A 20,036-nucleotide genomic window follows, 5' to 3' on the forward strand; every position below is an offset into this window, starting at 1 on the left:
GGACAGACAGAGCCTATAAAAAGCAGCTTCATGAACTGAGCAGCAGGCACAGCTGATACAGCGACTACCGACGGAAGGATATGCTGTAATGATCGCAAATAGGCTTGCCTGCTTCTTTTGTAAAGCTTGATGTGGAAATATTAATGTCAAGTGGATTTCAGTCTAGGTAAGTTCTTTCTCTCTTTCATTCTTGCGTTTGGGGAGAGGTTGAAAGAGGCAGCCAGCTAAATTATTAGTGAATATGAATAAAACTGGCAAACTGAGAATAAATAAACATCTTATAATCAAAACTGAGTAAGTAAAACAATTAAAATAAAATAATAATTATTATTATTAAAATAAAGCATTATTGCGGAGTATAATGTAAGACATTTTGATAGAACAAAATGTAAGGCGTTGCCTTTTGCTTGTTTACACTTAAAGTGTGTGTTTTAGCAGCTGTTACAAAAGACATTATACATGCGTTTAAAAGCTCTCTCATCCGGTTTCTGTTGAAAAGAAACCTATCCCCCATTCCAAAATCTATACTGCATCCAGCAGAGGGCACACATGTTTTGATTTCCTCAGAAGCTATGATATCCATGGACAGTTAAAGATGATATCACCCTCTTATCTGACTCTGTGACCTTACAAATCATAGGCTAATAGTGGAAAACACGACAGTGGTGGAATATGACTAAGTAGGCCTACATTTATTGTACTTAAGTAAAATTCTAAACTACTTTATACTACTTGACTTGGGTATTTCCATGTAATGCTAGGCTACTTTTTATTTTACTCTACCGCTTGGAGGCATCTATTGTTTTTACTCCATTCATTAGACAGCTTTAGCCTACTTTACATATTCAGATAGGCCTAAGTAATACAAAATATACATTGACATATTGTTATAGGTTGCTATACTGTAGCAATCTATAACAATATGTCAATAAATGCTCTAAATTATTAGTTAATATGAATAAAACTGAGAATAAACATTGTATAATCAAAACTGAGTAAGTACAATAATTAAAATAATTAGTATTATTAAAATAAAGGATTATTGCGGAGTGTAATGTAAGACATTTTGATAGAACAAAATGTAAGGCATTGCTTTTTGCTTGTTTACACTTGAAAGTGTGTGTTTTAGCAGCTGTGACAAAAGACATTATGCGTTTAAAAGCTCTCATCAGGTTTCTGGTGAAAAGAAACCTATCCCCCATTCCAAGATCTATACTGCATCCAGCAGAGGGCACACATGCTTTGATTTCCTCAGAAGCTATGATATCACCCTCTTATCTGACTCTGTGACCTTACAAATCATAGGCTAATAGTGGAAAACATGACAGTGGTGGAATGTGACTAAGTAGGCCTACATTTATTGTACTTAAGTAAAATTCTAAACTACTTTTATACTACTTGATTTGGGTATTTCCATGTAATGCTACTTTTTATTTTACGCTACCACATGGAGGCAACTATTGTTTTTACTCCATTCATTAGACAGCTTTAGCCTACTTTACATATTCAGATAGGCCTAAGTAATACAAAATATACATCGACATATTGTTATAGATTGCTATACTGTACTATATAACAATATGTCAATAAATGCTCTAAATATAAAAAGACGAATTTGTGACATTTCTGTGGCTTTTGAGTTATAAGCGGGATCCTACACAGAAATGCTGGACTTACACTCAAAACTCCATTCAAACCATAACATGTTCCAAATCTTTCATACATTCTGGGTATTTCAGCTTTTTAAAGCCACCAATTCAGTTCAGCATATCAGGTGCAGGAGGGATTTATTTCTGATAAACTGGATGAAGTGTCCCTTATGTGTCGAGGAAATTCTCCTAATTAAGTCTTTTAAAAGCCTCTTGTTTCAGCTACACAATGCATCTTTTATAATATGATGCATTGCTGTAGATCAAACTACCCAACAGTGTAAAGGAGTTAAAATTAGCACAACCCTAAACACCTTCACGGGAGAGGTTACACAGAGGAAACTTCTTGTCTGTTTGTCCGTGCATACTGTACCTGCTGCGTTGATTTTTATAGATACTAATCTATAAAATCAATAATTCAACATAAACCTCCAGCTGTGTTTCAATGTGCTCTAGGTTTTTAAAAAAACTTTAGAGAACCTTTAGGGAACCTGAAGGTTCTCTAAAAGTTATTTAAACCTTCAGAGAACCATCACACAACATTCCCTGGAGGTTCTCTGATTGTTATTTTTTTTTAACCTTTAGAGAACCTTTAGGGAGGGAACGTTCTCTGATGGTTACCTGTTTAACCCGTTCAGATTCCCTGACCAGTCCAATGGGCATAACGTTTCTAGGATGTCTAGATCATGGATGTACTGTATGTATATGGACAATCATCTGACTCCACCCAAATCCACAAACTTATATTAGTGTAACGCTAGTTATTGTTGGCGTTAACTATTAACTCGTCATTATTACAAGTACATTCGGGACGTGGATAGAGTAAGAGCACGGAGACAGCTTCGACCGTGTAACTTGGTCCATTCTTTAATGACACTCTTTAAGCGTAGGACAACTCAAGACTCATAACAAAACGTGCTTCATCATCTCATCATCATATCCCTCCGCCAACCTAACTGTTATTGAATTACAAGCAGGGTACAACATTTTAGATAGCTCCCTTGTTAACTCAAGGAACAGACTACACTATGAAGCTACAATTAATGGATGTGACTTATTTCAGTAACCCGAAAAAGGTCATCTGTTAACTAAATATCCACAAAATAAATCTCATCTTATATTCTTCCCTTTCTTCAGATGAAATGTCCCCATTTCAATAAATCTCATCTTACATTAGCCTAGTTGATTGGTTGTCGATGTCAATCAGTGTAGGCATGGCCAAGCGAAAGGCAAGGAGGAAGCGTGAGGCCCATTTTAATCTATTAATCATATTGTTAATGCAATTTGTGTTTAAATTAAACATGAGATGTAATACGCATAGCCTACATGTCAAAATATCTTATGAAAGATTAGCTTTTACACATGACTTTTTCAAAAACATCCGTCTGGTACCTGAACATCGTGATCTGATCTGCACTTGTGACATGCCTCTCTCCAGCCGTCATCTTGGTACGGAGTTCCGACCTGTAAAGACCCGTAGAAACCCAAAGAAAATTCCAGACTTTTGTGCTGCTTTTTGATCTTCCAACGAAATAGCCTATGTGCCAACGCTATGCAACAGGGAATAACATTTTCACAGATGAGAAGTTGTTTTACAATATTTTACTGTTACGAACGTGATAGCTTATCACAAGAAGTAACATTAGGCCCTAGTCCTTTTAAGCTAACATAAAGTTAAGTTACTGTCCTGCTACTAAATTTAATTAACAATAGGCCTAGAGAGCATGTTGTTTACAACAATTTCTGTCTCAAATGTGAGAAAAGTAAGCTAAATAATCAAAATATATCAGCTATAAAATTGTATCTGAACGGGTTAAGTAAGACTTTAAATGCAGGACTTTTACTTGTAACAGAGTATGTTTACACTGTGGTATTACTATTTGTGTTTGCCCTAGGTTTGTGGCAGACTTAGGTGCAAGGATTTTGCTGGGGGTTTAGGGGTCCTCGCTCAAGAAAATGTTATGTTTTTTCAATAAAAAAAAAAGCAATTTCATCATTTTGGACCATTATTATTGCCATATCTGTGTCTAAAACATTGGAAAAGCTAGAGCAGATAATGAATAAATAACACTCAAAATGCTTAAAGCCAAAGCTTGCTAAATAAGTCCAATGGGGACCAACTACAACCATTAGCTCTGAGATAAGACATGCATTTAGCTTAGGTGGTGCCCAAAACGGTTTGGGTGCTGCCTTATAATGGGAATAAAACCTGAATACTTCTGCCACTGCCCTTACAGTACACATAAATTACACAACCTTCAAATTCTTAATTGATCATGATCAAATGTGTGTTTTCACTAGTAGTTCACTAATATGCGATAATGTTGAATATTGCGATAACGATATTACTTGCTATAAATAAATATTAAAGTACTCTGTTCTGCTGCCTTCAGTATTCTGCTAAAATACAACAAATAGCTTGTTGAATTTAAAACAAATGAAAGGAAATCATTTCAAACATTCTTTTATTGAACAAATTGAACAGTGACTTGAATATAAAAGGCACCACTAAAAAATAATAAGTTACATTATAGAGTGCAGTTTTTTATACTACTATTTTCTTTCAACTAACACATAAAATCTCTGGGTGGCTCTCATGATATGCCGCAGCCTTTCGCGATGTTTATTTTTTTTATCATAAAAACAAAACAAAATGATATATTGTGCAGCCCTAGTTTTCACTTCCATGCCATAATTACTTGCCACTCAGAAATCATCAATGTTACCAACCCTAATTTCAGGAACTGCCATATGCACATGCAAGACCATGGAAAGACCGACTTCAAAAACGGGGAGTAGAGGACCTAGCAATGGTAAATATACAGTATGAGAGGCAATCGAGCAAAACCCTGAGTACAGATCTAAAAACAGGTGTTCATTTTCAAGGTCTCAGTGTACAAATGTCTCGCCCCCCCCCCAGGTGCTGATACTGGCCAAAATGAAAATGCTAGTGGAGACAGCGGGAAACATGGAGGAGGAGTAGGTGTCGGGATGTGTTGGAGAGGCAGAAGAAGAGGAAGAGGAGGACCAGACACAGGAAGAGGGGGTGAAAGGGGTGCAGGAGGAGAAGGCAGGAAGGAAACAGATGGGGGAGGAGGAGGGGAAGGGGGGAGAGGAAGAGGGGGAGCAGCAGGCAGAGGAAGAGGAGCATATGCAGGGAGAGGAAGAGGAGGAGCAGCAGATGCAGGGAGAGGAAGAGGAGCAGCAGCAGATGCAGAGAGACAGAGAGGAGGAGCCAGACAGAGAGTAGGATGGAGGGGGAGAGGTGTAAATGGAGGAGAAGGGGCAGAGAGAGGTGGGGTAAGAAGAAATGGAGAGCAAGGTGCAGCTGAAAGAGAAGGAGCTAGAAGGGGGATGGCAGGAATGGGTGCAAGCAGAGGAGGACATAGTGTGGATAGAGGGGGTGAGAGAAGAGATAATGTGGGAGACAGGCAAGAGAGAAATGGAGGGAGATCCAACTCTACAGGCAGAGTTTGGGCACCGAAGGGTCATAGACTGGGCTATAAAACACTGGAAGAACTCTCTGGAGAAGATCCATCTATAGTGGCCATCACCCTGTCCTCTCACCCTGGCCTTCAAGAGGTCCTGCGCGGGACACAAATGAGGCAGGACCTTGTCGAACTCCTCTGCCTGGTGCTGAGTAAAGCCTTCAAATCACATACAGAAAGATGCACCCTGCAGCACCTGGCTGGCATCCTAAAAGATTCAGGGTTCTTCCGCACCATCCTGCCCCACTATCTGGGGGGCATGGGGTCAGAGTTCAACCCCGTCCGCAGGGCACAGTACCCACAGCACCTGGACAACATCCTGGCTATTCTGTCAAAGGTAAATATGAGGAAGTAAAGAGTGGAAGAACCAAATCAGTTAGTGAATTCAGCTGAAGCATAAATGAAGTAATACGCGAAAAATACACAGTGAGTGCGAGTTTGCACTGAAGTCATTTAGTAGACCCAGAAGAGCTGCCTTTGATAAATGATACAAACTCAAGTCCAACCAACAATGTTCAAACTTTTACAGAAACTTGTTACAGAATATGTTCCTCATTATTTTGGCCTGATTGTGCTTCTTTCTGTTAACAATTCTTAAATTAGTAGTTGAACTCCTAGTAGTTAAATATGCTTTAACTAACTATCCTCAATATAATGCTCATTAGGTCCTCAGCATCTTTCCTGCTAGCTCTATCGAGGCTGTGAGTTTGCTACTGACAGTGCTCAATGCCTCCATCAACAGCCTGAGGGCAAAAGGAGTGGACATCAAGCCTGAAACGGAGGAGAGCGTGGAGAGTATTCAGAGCCTGATCAAGCACCTCGAGGAGAGATCCTGGGAGGGTACCCTGCGCTCAGACAAGGACACTTATGCCCTCCTACCCACTGGAGGTGATAACCCAGGTAATGGCCTCCTATAGATATATTTATTGAAATGCTGTTTTTTTGTTTTTAAACATTTTGATACCCCATTTTGAAGATATTTTGGGATGAAATAATTGCCACCCAGTTTTATAGATATGTGAATAACTGAAACTCCCACTATTTCTAACCCAGGTGAAGAAGAGCAGCAAGATTTCAGGACCATATCCATCTACCCAACTCCTGAGGAGTTCCATCAGGAACACAGGCCCTTTCTTAGACCCAACCTCACTTCTCGGCGCTACACAAACACCCACGTCTACCTTGACACGCACTTCCGGCTACTGAGAGAGGACTTTGTGCGGCCACTCCGTGAGGGGATCCAGCAATTGCTTCGGGACAAAATGGACAAGGGGAGGAGTGATAATCCACTGAAGATGAAGCGCTTTGATGACATCAGAGTGTATTTGGACACAAAAGTGGTGGTGCCCAAGTGCACGCCGACTGGCCTTGCCTACATAGTCCAGTTTGACATTAAGCCACTTAAGGTACGTCTCTGGATGGATCTAGATGTTTGTTACATTTAGTGTGTATATGACATCTGACTAATACAATCAAGCACATTTTTAAGAGAAACAATGGCATTTTGCTAATTGAATAGCAAATGGAAAAACATACTGTATATTAACGTGTAATAAAAATACTTCCTCCATCTATCCTACAGTTTGTGGTCTGGCAGAACTCCAAGAGGCTAATCTACGGATCCCTGGTCTGCCTGTCATGTGATAATTTTGAGAGCTTCTTATTTGCCACAGTGTCAGATCGGGACCCCAAACAGCTGCGGAAGGGACAGGTCCAGATTGCCTTTACTGAAGAAAGCAGATTGAAGTTGGCCAGAATTGAGGTGAGCAGTAAATTGTTGATAAAGGCAGAATGCATGCAGTTCTGGATATGGGTTAGGGTTTCATTTCAGCCACTTCATCTACAAACACTGTAGCTGAATCGAAATTTAGTTGCCAGTTTATCAGGTACATAAGCAAAAATACTGGGAGGCGTTTCCTAATATTTAGTCCACCCTTCACTGATATACATGGGGTAAACAAAAGATTAAAAACACCTCTCAGTATAATCAGTATAATATCAAACTGCAGCTCCCAAAATGATCACCAAGGTAAATCAGCACTCTCAAGACGTTAAGATCCTAACATGCAGGGTGGGGGAATTTATGGTTTTATATGAAACAGGACTAAACATGTTTTATCTCACAGAAAGATCAATCGTTCCTGATGATTGAGACCACTGCCTACTTTGAGGCCTATCGCTATGTTCTAGAGGGCCTACAGGAGCAGGTGGAGGACAACCTGCCCTTTCAGAGGTAGGAGTGTGTGTCTGCGTGTTTGTGTGCTGTGGAGGAAAACAAGTTTACATGTAGATTTTTTCAAAGGGCAGCAGGGGGGAGAAATGGTACAAAGCAAGTTCAGCAATCATGGTTTTAATTGGCATGATTTAATTATATCAGCAGGGTATTCCCAAAAAGCTATCACACATGGATGAGTTCAAAAGTTTGGTTATTGTCTGCACTCCTAGTGCCCTTCATAGATACCACAAAGTAATGTATTATATGGGACACTCTGTTGTCCATCTGTCTCCCAGACCTTTCTCTTGTGACTACCTGAAAATACTAAATAAATAACAGTTTTTCCTTCTTAAGTGCACCATGGGAGTTATCGGTTACAAAGCATTGTTTATCGAAAATAGTTCTCGTTTTTCTTGATGTTTTTGCCTAATGTTAGATGCTAATTTGTGTGGTGCAAACAGTGCAGCCTGGTGGACGTTTCCCCTGAGAACCATCTCCAGCTTTTCCTGGTAAACCCTCAAACACCCCCAACCTCAGCTGGGGGCATGTGAAGAAGAATTATCCAGCTCTCCCACCATGTTCCTTTACCTATCATAACTAAATTCATGCTGCTTTTGAGCTTGCATTGAAAGACTGAAGAATAACACCTTATTCCGCAAATGAAAAGTTGAATTCACAGGCAACAAAATGCACCTTTTGCTCAATTGAGTACACTTTTGCAGCTAAAGGCTTACTTGGTCTGGTATCACCTAGTCTCGCTTAGCCAGACCTTCCTCCACAGCGCTGCGGAGGAGGGTCTGGCTAGTCCACACAGCTTTCTGGGATGGGTGAAAAATGTGCTCTGGTTTATTGGCATTTCTTTAAACCAATCACAATTGCCATGAGCGGCACTAAGCGCCGGACAGAGCCACGGTGCCGCTGCAAAATAGCCTCGGGAAGGAACTTGTTTTGGTGGAACGTGTACATTCAAAAGTTGTTTTAGTCGTGCAACAGAAAACTCAGATTAGACAGATAGTCTAGCTATCTGTCAGGATTTATTCTGCAGAGATCTGAGGAGCAGTTAACCATAGTCTTCATAAATTGACCGGAGTTTAAAATTCCAACACAAAGAAAGAGGAATTTAGATAGATATTACTAAGTAATTGTCATTATTGAGTCAGTTCCAACGGCTTTATGACTCTTCTCTACTTGTGCTACTGTTACACTATGTTTTTAACATTACCATTATCCTGTAAGTGCCACTTGTGGCCGCTGTTCAGCAAAAGTTACATAAGCTCTCTTTAATCATAAAAACTAATTGAGCTTTAACATGTTTATTGCAGTGGATTTAACTGTACATTTTAATTGTGGCCTACTACGGAAAAACATTCTTTGGAGAACATATTAACAAGGATCTATTAGTGAGAAGTTTCTACATCCTCCTTTTACACAGATAGTAGACTCTAAAAGATGTAATTCTCTCCATAATGCATCCAGGTACATCGTGGAGTGCAGCACAGACGTGCATCCCCCAGCTTATCTGCAGAGAATAGATGTTTATGACCTGTCATCTGTTGCTCACCCTGACCATAAGGACAGTATACTGCCCTTTCACTGCCTGGAGGCACGGGCCTGGCCGAGCATGGAGAAGCTGGGGCTGGATGAGTCTCAGATGAGAGCCTTCCAGCTGGCCCTCACAAAGGAGCTGACCATCATACAGGGACCTCCTGGCACTGGTGAGGCATTGTAAACCCATTGTTGGATGTTGATGACTTAATTAATTTGTGAATGAAAGAAGTGTCAAGTGAATTTCACACATTTGTTAAATGATAAAATCCCTTACATTAAAATCAGGCATCTTGCATTTTCTCAGGAAAAACCTACGTTGGCCTTAAGATTGCTCAGGCTCTTTTGACAAATCAGGATATTTGGAGAGGCAAGGCTCCGATGCTGGTAGTGTGTTACACTAACCATGCCCTGGATCAGTTCCTTGAGGGTAAGCAGTGATGCCAATAATTTCAGATCTGTTTTTATATGTTGTTTGAGTGGTTTTGGGATTTAAAACAGTCTCTTAAAAACAAACAAAGACACATAAGCTTTCTGTTTTGCCTTTGCTTTTAAGGTATTCATAAATTTCTGCCAGAGGGGATAGTAAGAGTAGGAGGCCGCAGCAACAGTGAGATCCTGAAGCGTTTCAATCTAAGGGAGCTGACGCACTCACATAGCTTCAGACAGAAGCTGCCGTCTCACCTGCGTCTAGCATATAATCAGGTATGATGCTGACTGAGCTACAGTGTGGCTCATATAACTTCTAGGTATATATATGTATAACTTAGTTTGATGTTTCAAGTTGCTCCACACACAATTTCTTTAATGCATATCAATGTGTTGAGACTAGGTTAAGATAATTCCTACTAGTTTAGCCTTTTATATTCTATAAAGATATCTTTATCATGCTAATATTGTGTTTTGCACATTTTGTACCTCATCTTTTTGTGTCATATTCATATGCTTGTCACTTTACTCAGCTTTATAAGTTGCCATACATTACATTCTTCTGTGATGTCGCCACCTAATCACTGTATTAATAACCTGTTTAACAGATTTACAGGCAGCTGTGTGAGGAGGAGAGGGAGATCCAGAGTCAGAGCATGAAGCTGGAGTGTTCTCTGAAAGGCGTCCTGCGTGAAGTCTTCTTACGCAACTTTATTTCATCCAGACACTGGGACAATCTACACAACCAACCACCAGTGAGGGAATAAAACATACACATCCTTATGTATATGTGTAAACTGAGTACAACTGAATAGACCGAACAAGACAAGTGCAAACTCATCAGTTGCTGTTTATGAAATGATTTGTAGACACAGGATGATTTTGTGACCTGGGGTGAAAAGAAGTCCAGTCTGATGATGGAGTGGTTGGGTATCGGTTCCACCATCTTCCTGCAGAGGGAGACAGAGAATGCAAATAGAAATGAAGGTAAGGCTTTTAAAGGGGAACTATGCAGTTTTTTTTTAGCTTAATTTACCTTAACTGAACAGCTTCGGAGTCATTGGAATGGTTATATGACTTTTTTTTTGGGTTGAATGGTGGTCGTCTCGCTCCCCCCTAGCGCCTATGAGCAGAAAAACCACCCTTGCAAGTTTTTTGTATTTTAGGACCTTTCTTTTTTTTGTGTCTTACTACGCCCCATGCAACGTTATAAATTGTCAGTGAAAACAAATATTCTGCAGGTGTTGTACTGGTGCATGAATCCTTCTCATACTGATTCTTACTGCAATGTGTTGGATATAGCAGCAGAGGAAGAGATGGAGCTGGATGAGGAGGACGACCTCATTGAAATCGCAGAGGAAGCAGATCTGATCCAGGCAGAGCGGATTATTGAAGACAACATTGGTCCCAAAGGTGGTAGAGATGGCAAAAAGAACGGAGACATGGAGGAGGCTGTCAGAGCGGTAGAGGAACTGATGCTGGCTATGAACCTGGATAAAGCTGAAATACAGGCGGAGCAGAGCGAGGAAGGATGGGAGGTAAATGAAGAGATTCTTTTAATGTGGAGATTATAATGAGCATTTTACAATTCTTACATTTTTGCAATCCCTGTTCAATCAGGCAAACTGATTGAGAACGTTATTTCTTTTTAGCAATACTGGACTGGTTGGAGAGCAGTAGATACATGCACATGCTACCAGTATTTTTAAGAGTTGTCCAATAGAAACCTATGTTCCAAACAGTCCTAGTTTCTACAGACTATGGCTAAATACACTACTTTTGTGTCATGCTGTTGCCTTGACATACTTCGCCCTCCATTAAACTACAGCTCACTCTTTAATGTACATTTTGATTTGAAACAAACTAAGAGACTGCAACATTCTATTTTAATTAACGAGCAACAAAAATATTAACAGATTAGCTCTAAAACGGTTAATAAACTGAGGCTCTGGAAGTTCAAAAAGTTGTTTTGATCTGTACAGATGCAACGGGCCCAGAAAAGAAAGCTGAAGAACAAAATCAGGAAAGAGCTTAGGAATAGCTCGACCATGACTAAAGAAGAGGAAGATGCTGTCTTGGATATTTGGACCCTCAGCCAGCCGGACAGATGGAGACTCTATCGGTAGACCTGCATCTGTGTTTCACTTTTCTTTTTTCTTTGTGCACTAACAATGTGCCTCTTTTTCAACTCTTACTTTCAATCGCCTCTCCTAGTACCTTTCTTATATTTCTGTTCTCTTCATTTTTCTTCCTCTCTATATCTATTCCCAGTGTGTATAATTAAGTCAACTAATCACCAGGACAAGACATAACACGTTACATGGACTGTGAGGACTCTTGTTAACATCGTTGTAAATATTATTTAAACTAACAAATGGGGCAATTTCCTTCCAAGACAGATATGATATGTTTTGCACTTAGAGTAATATCAAGTAACACAGCATCATGTTTCTTTGACTTCGGCTCTGATTATACTTGCAGATGCAGAGCAAATAATGAGTCTACGGCTTCCAGATAATTGAGTCAGTTGTGACAGTGTTTTACCATTATTATTCCTTTGTGTCTGCAGGTTGTGGGTGGCACGTTACAGGGGAGAACTTTGCACCAAAATCCTAGAGACTGAAGAGGATTATCAGAACGCAGTGGACAGATTGGCTGATGTAAAACGTGAGGAGAACCTCTGTCTCCTGAAGGATGCCACGGTACAGTACAATTGCAATGAATAGTATGCATGTTATTTGTTCAATGATCCACCAGTAGATCCTTGTTTAGTCAAAACTTTAACACAATTTTACAGTCAATATATCTCTATTTGTCTATATAAGTACAGTCCCGGGTATACTGAAGTAAAGCAACACTGGAACTAGTAGAAAGTAGAACAAACTTTTCATCACACAGCATCTGAGGATCACCGGGATACTAAGGCGAGGTTGCCAGGCAATCAGCGGAGTCTCCAGGAGGTTACTGCGCCCGGCCAAGAAATAGTCTGACACAGAACCCAAACTGCAACTTCAGCTTTAGTGCTGAATAAACAAATAACATATAATGTGTTAATTAGCGAGCTTTAGGTGCTGGTAGGCAGATTTTGTTACCTTTGGAGAGGGCCAGGCAGGCTGTTTCCTCCTGTTCCCAGTCTTTGTGCTTAGATAACCAGCTGCTGGCTGTAGCTTCCTAATTATTGCACAGACATGAGAGTGATATCAATCTTCTCATTTAACTCTCAGCAAGAACGTGAATAAGAACGTTTCCCAAAAGGACCGCACAACACATTGTTATAATACATTTTGTAACTGTGGGTCTGATACACAAAAGGTTAAGGGAGCTGGCACTGTAGTCTATGAACCCTCAAAAAGTCAACGCTATTAAATAGGCTGGCATTACAATGAGTATTTCTGTACTTAAAAGCATCAATACAAACGTGTGTAATATAATTAATCATGAAAAAGCAGAGGTGTGTAGATAAACACATACACTGTCCATCAGGTTATTGGCATGACAACAACAGGGGCAGCCAAGTTCCGTAAAGTTCTGCAGAAGGTGCGTCCACGTCTGGTGATTGTAGAAGAGGCTGCAGAGGTTCTCGAGGCCCACACCATCACCACACTGAGCCAGGCATGCCAACACCTCATCCTCATCGGAGACCATCAGCAGGTAAGAATCCACAAAGAAAGAAAGTTTGTGCGTGTTGCCTTGAGGGAAATGACAAAAAAAACAAAAACATCCCATGCCAGCCATTACAAAATATATAGAAGAGTGATGAGTGATATGCTGAATTTCAGTAGACTATTACAACCACTTGTCAGGGCCTGCCAAGGACATATGGCCAAGCAGCCTGTCTAGCAATCTGCAGAATGCGATCACAACTACACACAGTTCTATCACACATTTCAATATTCTGATCTGGTCTCTTCTTGCTGTGTAACTTATTTCTGCTGTTTTCCTAATATTTGCTCGTTGTACTGTTTATGCATGAATCTATGCATGCATTTGAATATACAAACAAACCTGACTTTCTTACAGTCACACTGAAAGTTTAACAAGTATAAGAATGGAATGCAAAATAAAGGCTTGGAAATCAATGTAAAAAAAAATCATTTTTATTCATCATGTGCATCAGATGAATATAAAAGTAATTTACCACTGTGTCTGAAGCTCCATTTACTTTTTTTATACAAGTTTAATGTGCAAAATGCATAAATCAATCAAAGTTGTAATGATTTATCAATTTAAACTGCAGCACAATTAAATTAGTACAGGTGTGGTAAAAAAAAAAAAAAGTGTTTGTATATTATATATATATATATATACACACACACACACGTGTGTGAGTAAATATATAATATATATAAAGTATATATATTTAGCAAGTAATCAAGACGAGGTATTCTTTTTATGATTACTATTTTTTATTTTAACACAGGACATACACCTCCCCATCTGAACCCCACCCCACCCCCCCACTCGACATCACCCCTTCCCTATACAAAATTTGATACAAGATGAAATAATAGCCATAAAATTCAATACAATCAAATAACAACAAAATAAGCAACAAACTGTAAACCAAAAAAACAAACAAATCATGGGGTCATATATATGATAACACCGTAAGCACATTGCATACATCTATCCCCAGTATATGGCATCCTAGGAGCCCTCCAAAGAGCTCAGGTACTAGCCCCATTTTTTAGTGTAAACACTTAATCTTGCAAACCGTTTGTTTGACATTTTTTCAAACGCTGCTACTCTTGCCTATTCTTAAGTATTACCCAGGTGGGTTCATCCTCTTATACACCTTCAGTAAGATGAGGTATTCTGATGGCACAACTATGTGTTTGTCTGTTTGTTTCATGGGTTTAAAGCCATTTGATAGTATTTTATTTTGATTGTAAGTGTTTAGAGCTTTGTTTTTGTGGAACTCAAAGTTAAATCTGTGCATGTAATGGAGGTGGATGGATCACACTTTCCAAGTAAAATAAGCTTTGGCATTGTTGTGCTGTTCATTAATCACAGGTTTGGTGTTGAATCGAGCAGAACACAATGCTTCACATTTATACTAGAATTTGTCTTGCCTCCCTCACACCCCCTCCCACATACATGCACAATCACATCTCTGTCCTCTAGCTAAATTAGGTTTGCCAACACACACGCACACAAACACTCCCACATATTGTATAGACAAAAAAGCAAAAACTTAACAGGACAGGAAAAGAAAGTTAAAGTTAATTTGCATACATTTTATATTCCCATCCAGTCACCTTAAAACAGAAACCCTTAGCAGAATATTGTTCATCGGGTCTAGGCTTACTACTGTGGTTGCTTCCACCTGTCTGGGAACTGTGTAATAAGTATTTACTAACATTTACATGACTTCAAATGCTCCAATCACCTTAGGCATGTGACCATGAAAGTCCTCTCTTTATTCTTCACTTGCATGGTAATGATCTAGGGCTCTTTAAATATGCTAATATAAGGCAGTAAATCAAATTAACTTAATCACCACTGGATGGAAAAGCCAAAAGCTGGAAAAAGGTTAAGAGAGATGACAAAACTTGCATATTGATTATAAAAGCATATTTCTATTCCCTAAAAACCTCCACTAGGTCACAGAAGGTTCTCAGTTTGTACAGCAAATAAAAACTAAGTGATATGAAAACTGAAGTATTTAAAGCATATGATGCACATGTGATTTTTTTTTTTCTTTAGCTGCGCCCCAGTGCCACAGTATATGAACTTGCTAAGAACTTCAACCTGGAGATGTCCATGTTTGAGAGGCTGGTGAACATGGGACTTCCTTTTGTCAGACTCGACTACCAGGTTTGTGTTTTTGCATCTATTCATTTGTTTATCTTATTGCAGGATCTATTGATCAATAAAATCATTAGATGATGCAGTTAAGTTGAAAGCATTACATTTGAATTGTTATGTTTGTATGTGCATGTATGCCTGTGTACCATATGTGAATGCCTGTGTTTATCTGTGTTTTGGTCTGTTTTTCAGCATCGTATGAGGCCAGAAATTGCCCGTCTTCTGACCCCACACATCTACGCAGAGCTGGAAAACCATCCCTCTGTGTTGGACTACGACAATATTAAGGTACATATTTTATTTGCTCTCCTGCTCTGTCTCAAATCTGTTTGCTTGCGTGCATGGATCAAAAGTATCTGCATAGTGTCTTAAACTTAAAAAAAAAAAAGTTTGGCAAAGTATACAATATTCAAAAGAATATGATAAATATCAAATAATAACATAGAATATGTTTTTATCAATTGCTGTCTTACAGGGCCTAAATACCAATTTATTCTTTGTGGAGCACAACCACCTAGAAGAAGAGATTAAAGATGGAAAAAGCCATCAGAACAAACATGAGGCAATGTTTGTAGTCTCTCTTTGCCGCTATCTTATCTTACAGGACTACAAACCAGAGCAAATTACCATCCTCACGACCTATACCGGGCAGCTCCACTGCCTGCGCAATCTCATGCCTGCCAGCGAGTTCACAGGGGTCAAAGTGCATGTAGTGGACAAGTACCAGGGAGAAGAGAATGACATTGTCTTGTTGTCTCTGGTCCGTAGCAACCGGCAGGGTAAAGTCGGCTTTTTGAACATTCCCAATCGAGTCTGCGTAGCCTTGTCTCGTGCCAAAAAAGGTCTCTACTGTATTGGCAATAGGTCAATGCTGAGCCAAGTTAAACTGTGGAGCAACATCTTCCACACCCTGGGGGAGAAGGACCAGGTTGGGAGTGCTCTGACCCTGTGCTGTCAGAATCATCCAGATCGACAGGTAAAAGCCTCTTGTGCTGATGATTTCAAACAAGCCCCTGAGGGAGGCTGCACCAAGCCTTGTGAGTTCCGTTTGGAATGTGGCCATGTTTGCTCAAGTGTCTGCCACCCCTACGACCCGGAGCACAAGAAGTACCAATGTCTTAAAAAGTGCCAGAAGATTTTATGTGATCTGGGACACAGGTGCACCCTTCTGTGCCATAAAGAATGCCCAGAGAAATGTCCAGTGAAGGTTGAGAAGATCATACCCCAGTGTCAACACACTCAGATAGTTCCTTGCCACAAGGACCCGGGGACATTCGCATGCAAGGAGCCTTGCCAGAAGCTGCTTCCCTGTGGGCATCCATGTGATTCATTGTGTGGAGAACAATGCACCAGTCAGTGCAAGGTGAAGGTCACCTTAAAACTAAAGTGTGGCCACAGCCAGCAAGATGCGTGCTTTTACAAAACTCGCATAGAGCAGCCTGAATGTAGGACCCCTTGTGAGGAACAGCTAAAATGTGGCCATGCCTGTCATGGTAGCTGTGGCAAGTGTTATCAGGGACGGTTCCATTACCCATGTTTTCACCACTGTGACCGTCTCCTGATTTGCTCTCACAAGTGCAGGGAGCCTTGCACTCGCGATTGCCCCCCCTGTCAGAAACCATGTGAGAATTGCTGCGTGCACAGCAAATGTATGAAGCCATGTGGACAGCCCTGTGCTCCGTGCATTGAGCCCTGCGCTTGGCAGTGCCCTCACCAAAGCTGCAGTAAGCTTTGCTATGAGCCATGTGATCGTCTGCCATGCACCCAACCCTGTGCCAAGACCCTGGATTGCGGTCACCCATGCATTGGTCTGTGTGGAGACAAATGTCCAAGCAAATGTCGCATCTGTAATCACGATGAGGTCACAGAGATTTTCTTCGGTACTGAGGATGAGCCTGAGGCTTTCTTCATTCAGCTAGAGGACTGTGGACACATCATTGAATACACAGCCATGGACCAATACATGGGGATGGATGACAACCAGCTGGCAAATGAAGGAGATCAGGTGGCCATAAAACTAAAGGAATGTCCAAAGTGTCGAACACCAATCCGCAAGAATCTACGCTATGGATCTCACATCAACCGCAGCCTGTCTGAAATAGAGATGGTAAAGGTGAAGATAAACGGACGTCAGGTGGCTATTGAAGAGCACAGGAAGGCCCTTCAAAATCAGTGGGAGGACAACCTTCTCCTCCATGAAATGCATCACCAAGAGGAATATATGCATATCACTAACCAACTGGAAAGAAAATATCTCACAGCAAAGCATCTGTGGGTCCTGGAAAACAAGATGGACTTCCTAATAAGAGTTGCAAAGCTGAAGAAGGTCCAAAGGGAAAACATGTCAGCCATGCATAGCGACAGATTAGGAAAGTATTTTGAGGAGTTTGAGCACTGGCTCAACAGGCGCCAAAAATTCACAGACCAGCAGGTCTTTGATTTGCAGAGAGAGCTACGGAGAATCACCCTCCTGACTGAACTCAACGCCCGTTGCCATATGGCAGAGATGAGAGGACAAAGTGACAAAATCAATTCCGATGTACACACAATAACCAAGGTTTTGGAAAAATGTGGCCAATTTACTGAACAAGACCAATGCCGAGTAGAAGAAGCCATGAAGGAACTAGACAACATGCTTCCATTCACAGGCTTAGGGATCAATGAGGAGGAGAGAAAGATGATCGTCTCGGCTATGGGAATGCGGCCTGGACACTGGTACAAATGTCCCAATGGCCATGTCTATCTTATAACCGAGTGTGGAGGGGCTATGGAGAGCCGACGCTGCCCTGATTGTAAAGCTACTATTGGTGGGGGCAATCACACATTGGCAAGTGGCAACCAAGTCGCCTCAGAGATGGATGGAGCACAGCACCCTGCTTGGTCTGAAGCCAACAACCTTCTAAACTTCCATCAACTTGACTTCTGAAAAGCCATCTTAGAGAACTGTCGTTGCCTTCTCAGTCCCAACTGTTGGTTGCAAAACCTAATGACAACAGGTTATGATTTTACTGTTTTTTAATTATTCATGCTGGACTAGGAAAACACTGCTTGAAACCATAATCTTCTTGCATGACATTTACTTTTGAAACTCTTCATTGAAAATACAGACTTTTGTAATAGCAATACTCTGTGACACCTCTATATCAACAAATATCCATTTTGCTACTTTCTCTTACACATTTAGATATAGTGTGCAGTGGTTTTGTTTTAAAAATTGCTTTGCTGCAGAAGTCATGAACCAGGGATATGTAACCAATCACAGAATAAGTGATAGATGATAAACAATTTAATTTTAAATTCTAATTAATTTGTCAATTATTAACTGTCACCCTCTCCTACTGTATGTTTAAGACTCTTTGTGTAAGTAACAGTTGTCCTTTTCCTAAACAATAGGTGGCAGTAAAACACTGTAAAAGAACATTACTTGATATTTATCATGTTTGCAACTTACAACAAATGGAATAAAACGTGTTTGAATCCATAAACCCATTGTTTTCTTAATTTTACACACACGCCATAATGTAAGAAACACCATCAGGGAGAGCAGTGCCTTCAAAAAGCAGGGTTCTGAAAATATAATTAGGGTTAAACTGCATGTTTATTTTTTTAAATACTTAATACTTTAAATATAGTAATTCTCATAGAGAGCTTAGCAGAAATTATTAACATGTTAACTTGTATTGCTGCTACAAGACGTGTATTGAAAAGCAACACAATAGTACTAAACACAGTAATAAGGGAATAATCAATTTTAAAAATCCTCTCCATTACTACAAAACCCTGTCTCACACACACACACACACACACACACACACACACACACACACACACACACACACTTGTGCCATCAAGTGTTTATCATTTGTGTCGCCTAATAGGAGATCATTGGCATTGAAGCCAAAGAAACAACCCTGAAATAGCTACAATTCCTCTTCACTACTGTGCAGGACTCGCAGTCGCTGAGTTTCATTTTGGCATTTTGTAACAGCTTGCATCACTTTATTACATGATGAATGTGTCCCTGTCACAAAAACCAGCTCCAATGCAAACGGTGCTGTCTGCAGGGAGAAAAAACAACAAAAAATTGCTGTCAAGACAAGTGTTAAGATTGCACAAACTATAAAAGGGTGCCACTATTTTAGTATTTATAGGTTTCAAGCACCAGTTTGAGAGAGAGTTTAACACAAAGGAGGCACTGCAGAAAAATGGTAATATCCTACAGGGTGAACTGTCTCATCTATCATGTCAGATGGCCTTAAAATGCATTATTGTCAGAGTTTCAGCTAGTCTAGCCCTGCCATAAAAAGAAATGTTGCCCGCCCCCCAACACACACAAACACACACACACACACACACACACACACACACACACACACACACACACACACACACTCACACACACACTGTATAATATGCGGTTTCGGTTTGATTACAGTCTCTAGCAGAACTGATAAGACTGTGTGGGTGGAAAAAGCACCATTGAAACAAGGAGGATCTGACACATCGAGCAGTGATCTGTGAAGACAAGTAACTGGAGGGAATGTGAAAAGATAAAACATTTACCTTACCTAAGGTGCCACCGGCAATTTTTAAATCCACAACAAAGATGACAGAAACTAGTTTTCTGTCTGTTAAGTTGTAACACCTTTTGTTAAAGGCCATGGATGTAGGAAGCATTGGAAATGCAGGTGAGACAATCTAACAGAGTAAATGTCATTTTCTGTGTTCTGGTGCCTTTTAGCAGGTGGTTCGATGCTTTTATCTTGCTATACTAGTGATTGATAAATTATGGGTACATTCTTTTTTCATTCAGAGGAAGTGGTTGGCCCAAGATAACATATCTGAAGATAATAAAAAGCTAAAACTACAGAAATGTATTTGATGACTAATTCAGAGCCCTCT

The 20,036-nt window shown here is 40.3% G+C and overlaps 1 protein-coding gene across 3 annotated transcripts; it reads left to right on the top strand.

The window, feature by feature from the left end:
• Positions 1 to 56: 56 nt before the first annotated feature.
• znfx1 (zinc finger, NFX1-type containing 1) lies at positions 57 to 18,619 on the top strand. 3 transcript variants are annotated; one of them, XM_078248976.1, is made up of 19 exons: positions 57 to 166; positions 4,391 to 4,462; positions 4,570 to 5,474; positions 5,803 to 6,037; positions 6,191 to 6,543; positions 6,720 to 6,899; positions 7,264 to 7,370; positions 8,829 to 9,067; positions 9,205 to 9,327; positions 9,454 to 9,602; positions 9,935 to 10,081; positions 10,196 to 10,313; positions 10,629 to 10,864; positions 11,309 to 11,448; positions 11,896 to 12,028; positions 12,810 to 12,977; positions 15,033 to 15,143; positions 15,327 to 15,422; positions 15,610 to 18,619. In XM_078248976.1, exons 2-19 carry the CDS (start codon positions 4,417 to 4,419, stop codon positions 18,058 to 18,060), a joined length of 5,937 nt encoding a protein of 1,978 aa, XP_078105102.1. In that variant the 5' UTR covers positions 57 to 166; positions 4,391 to 4,416; the 3' UTR covers positions 18,061 to 18,619. The 3 variants fall into 3 exon arrangements, with proteins under 3 accessions (XP_078105102.1, XP_078105103.1, XP_078105104.1); XM_078248977.1 differs by having other exon boundaries at positions 10,632 to 10,864; XM_078248978.1 differs by lacking the exon at positions 4,391 to 4,462 and having other exon boundaries at positions 58 to 166.
• The last annotated feature ends 1,417 nt before the right edge of the window (positions 18,620 to 20,036 follow it).

This window comes from Sander vitreus, chromosome 4 (assembly GCF_031162955.1).
Source record: "Sander vitreus isolate 19-12246 chromosome 4, sanVit1, whole genome shotgun sequence".
In the NCBI taxonomy this organism is placed as follows: Eukaryota; Metazoa; Chordata; class Actinopteri; order Perciformes; family Percidae; genus Sander; species Sander vitreus.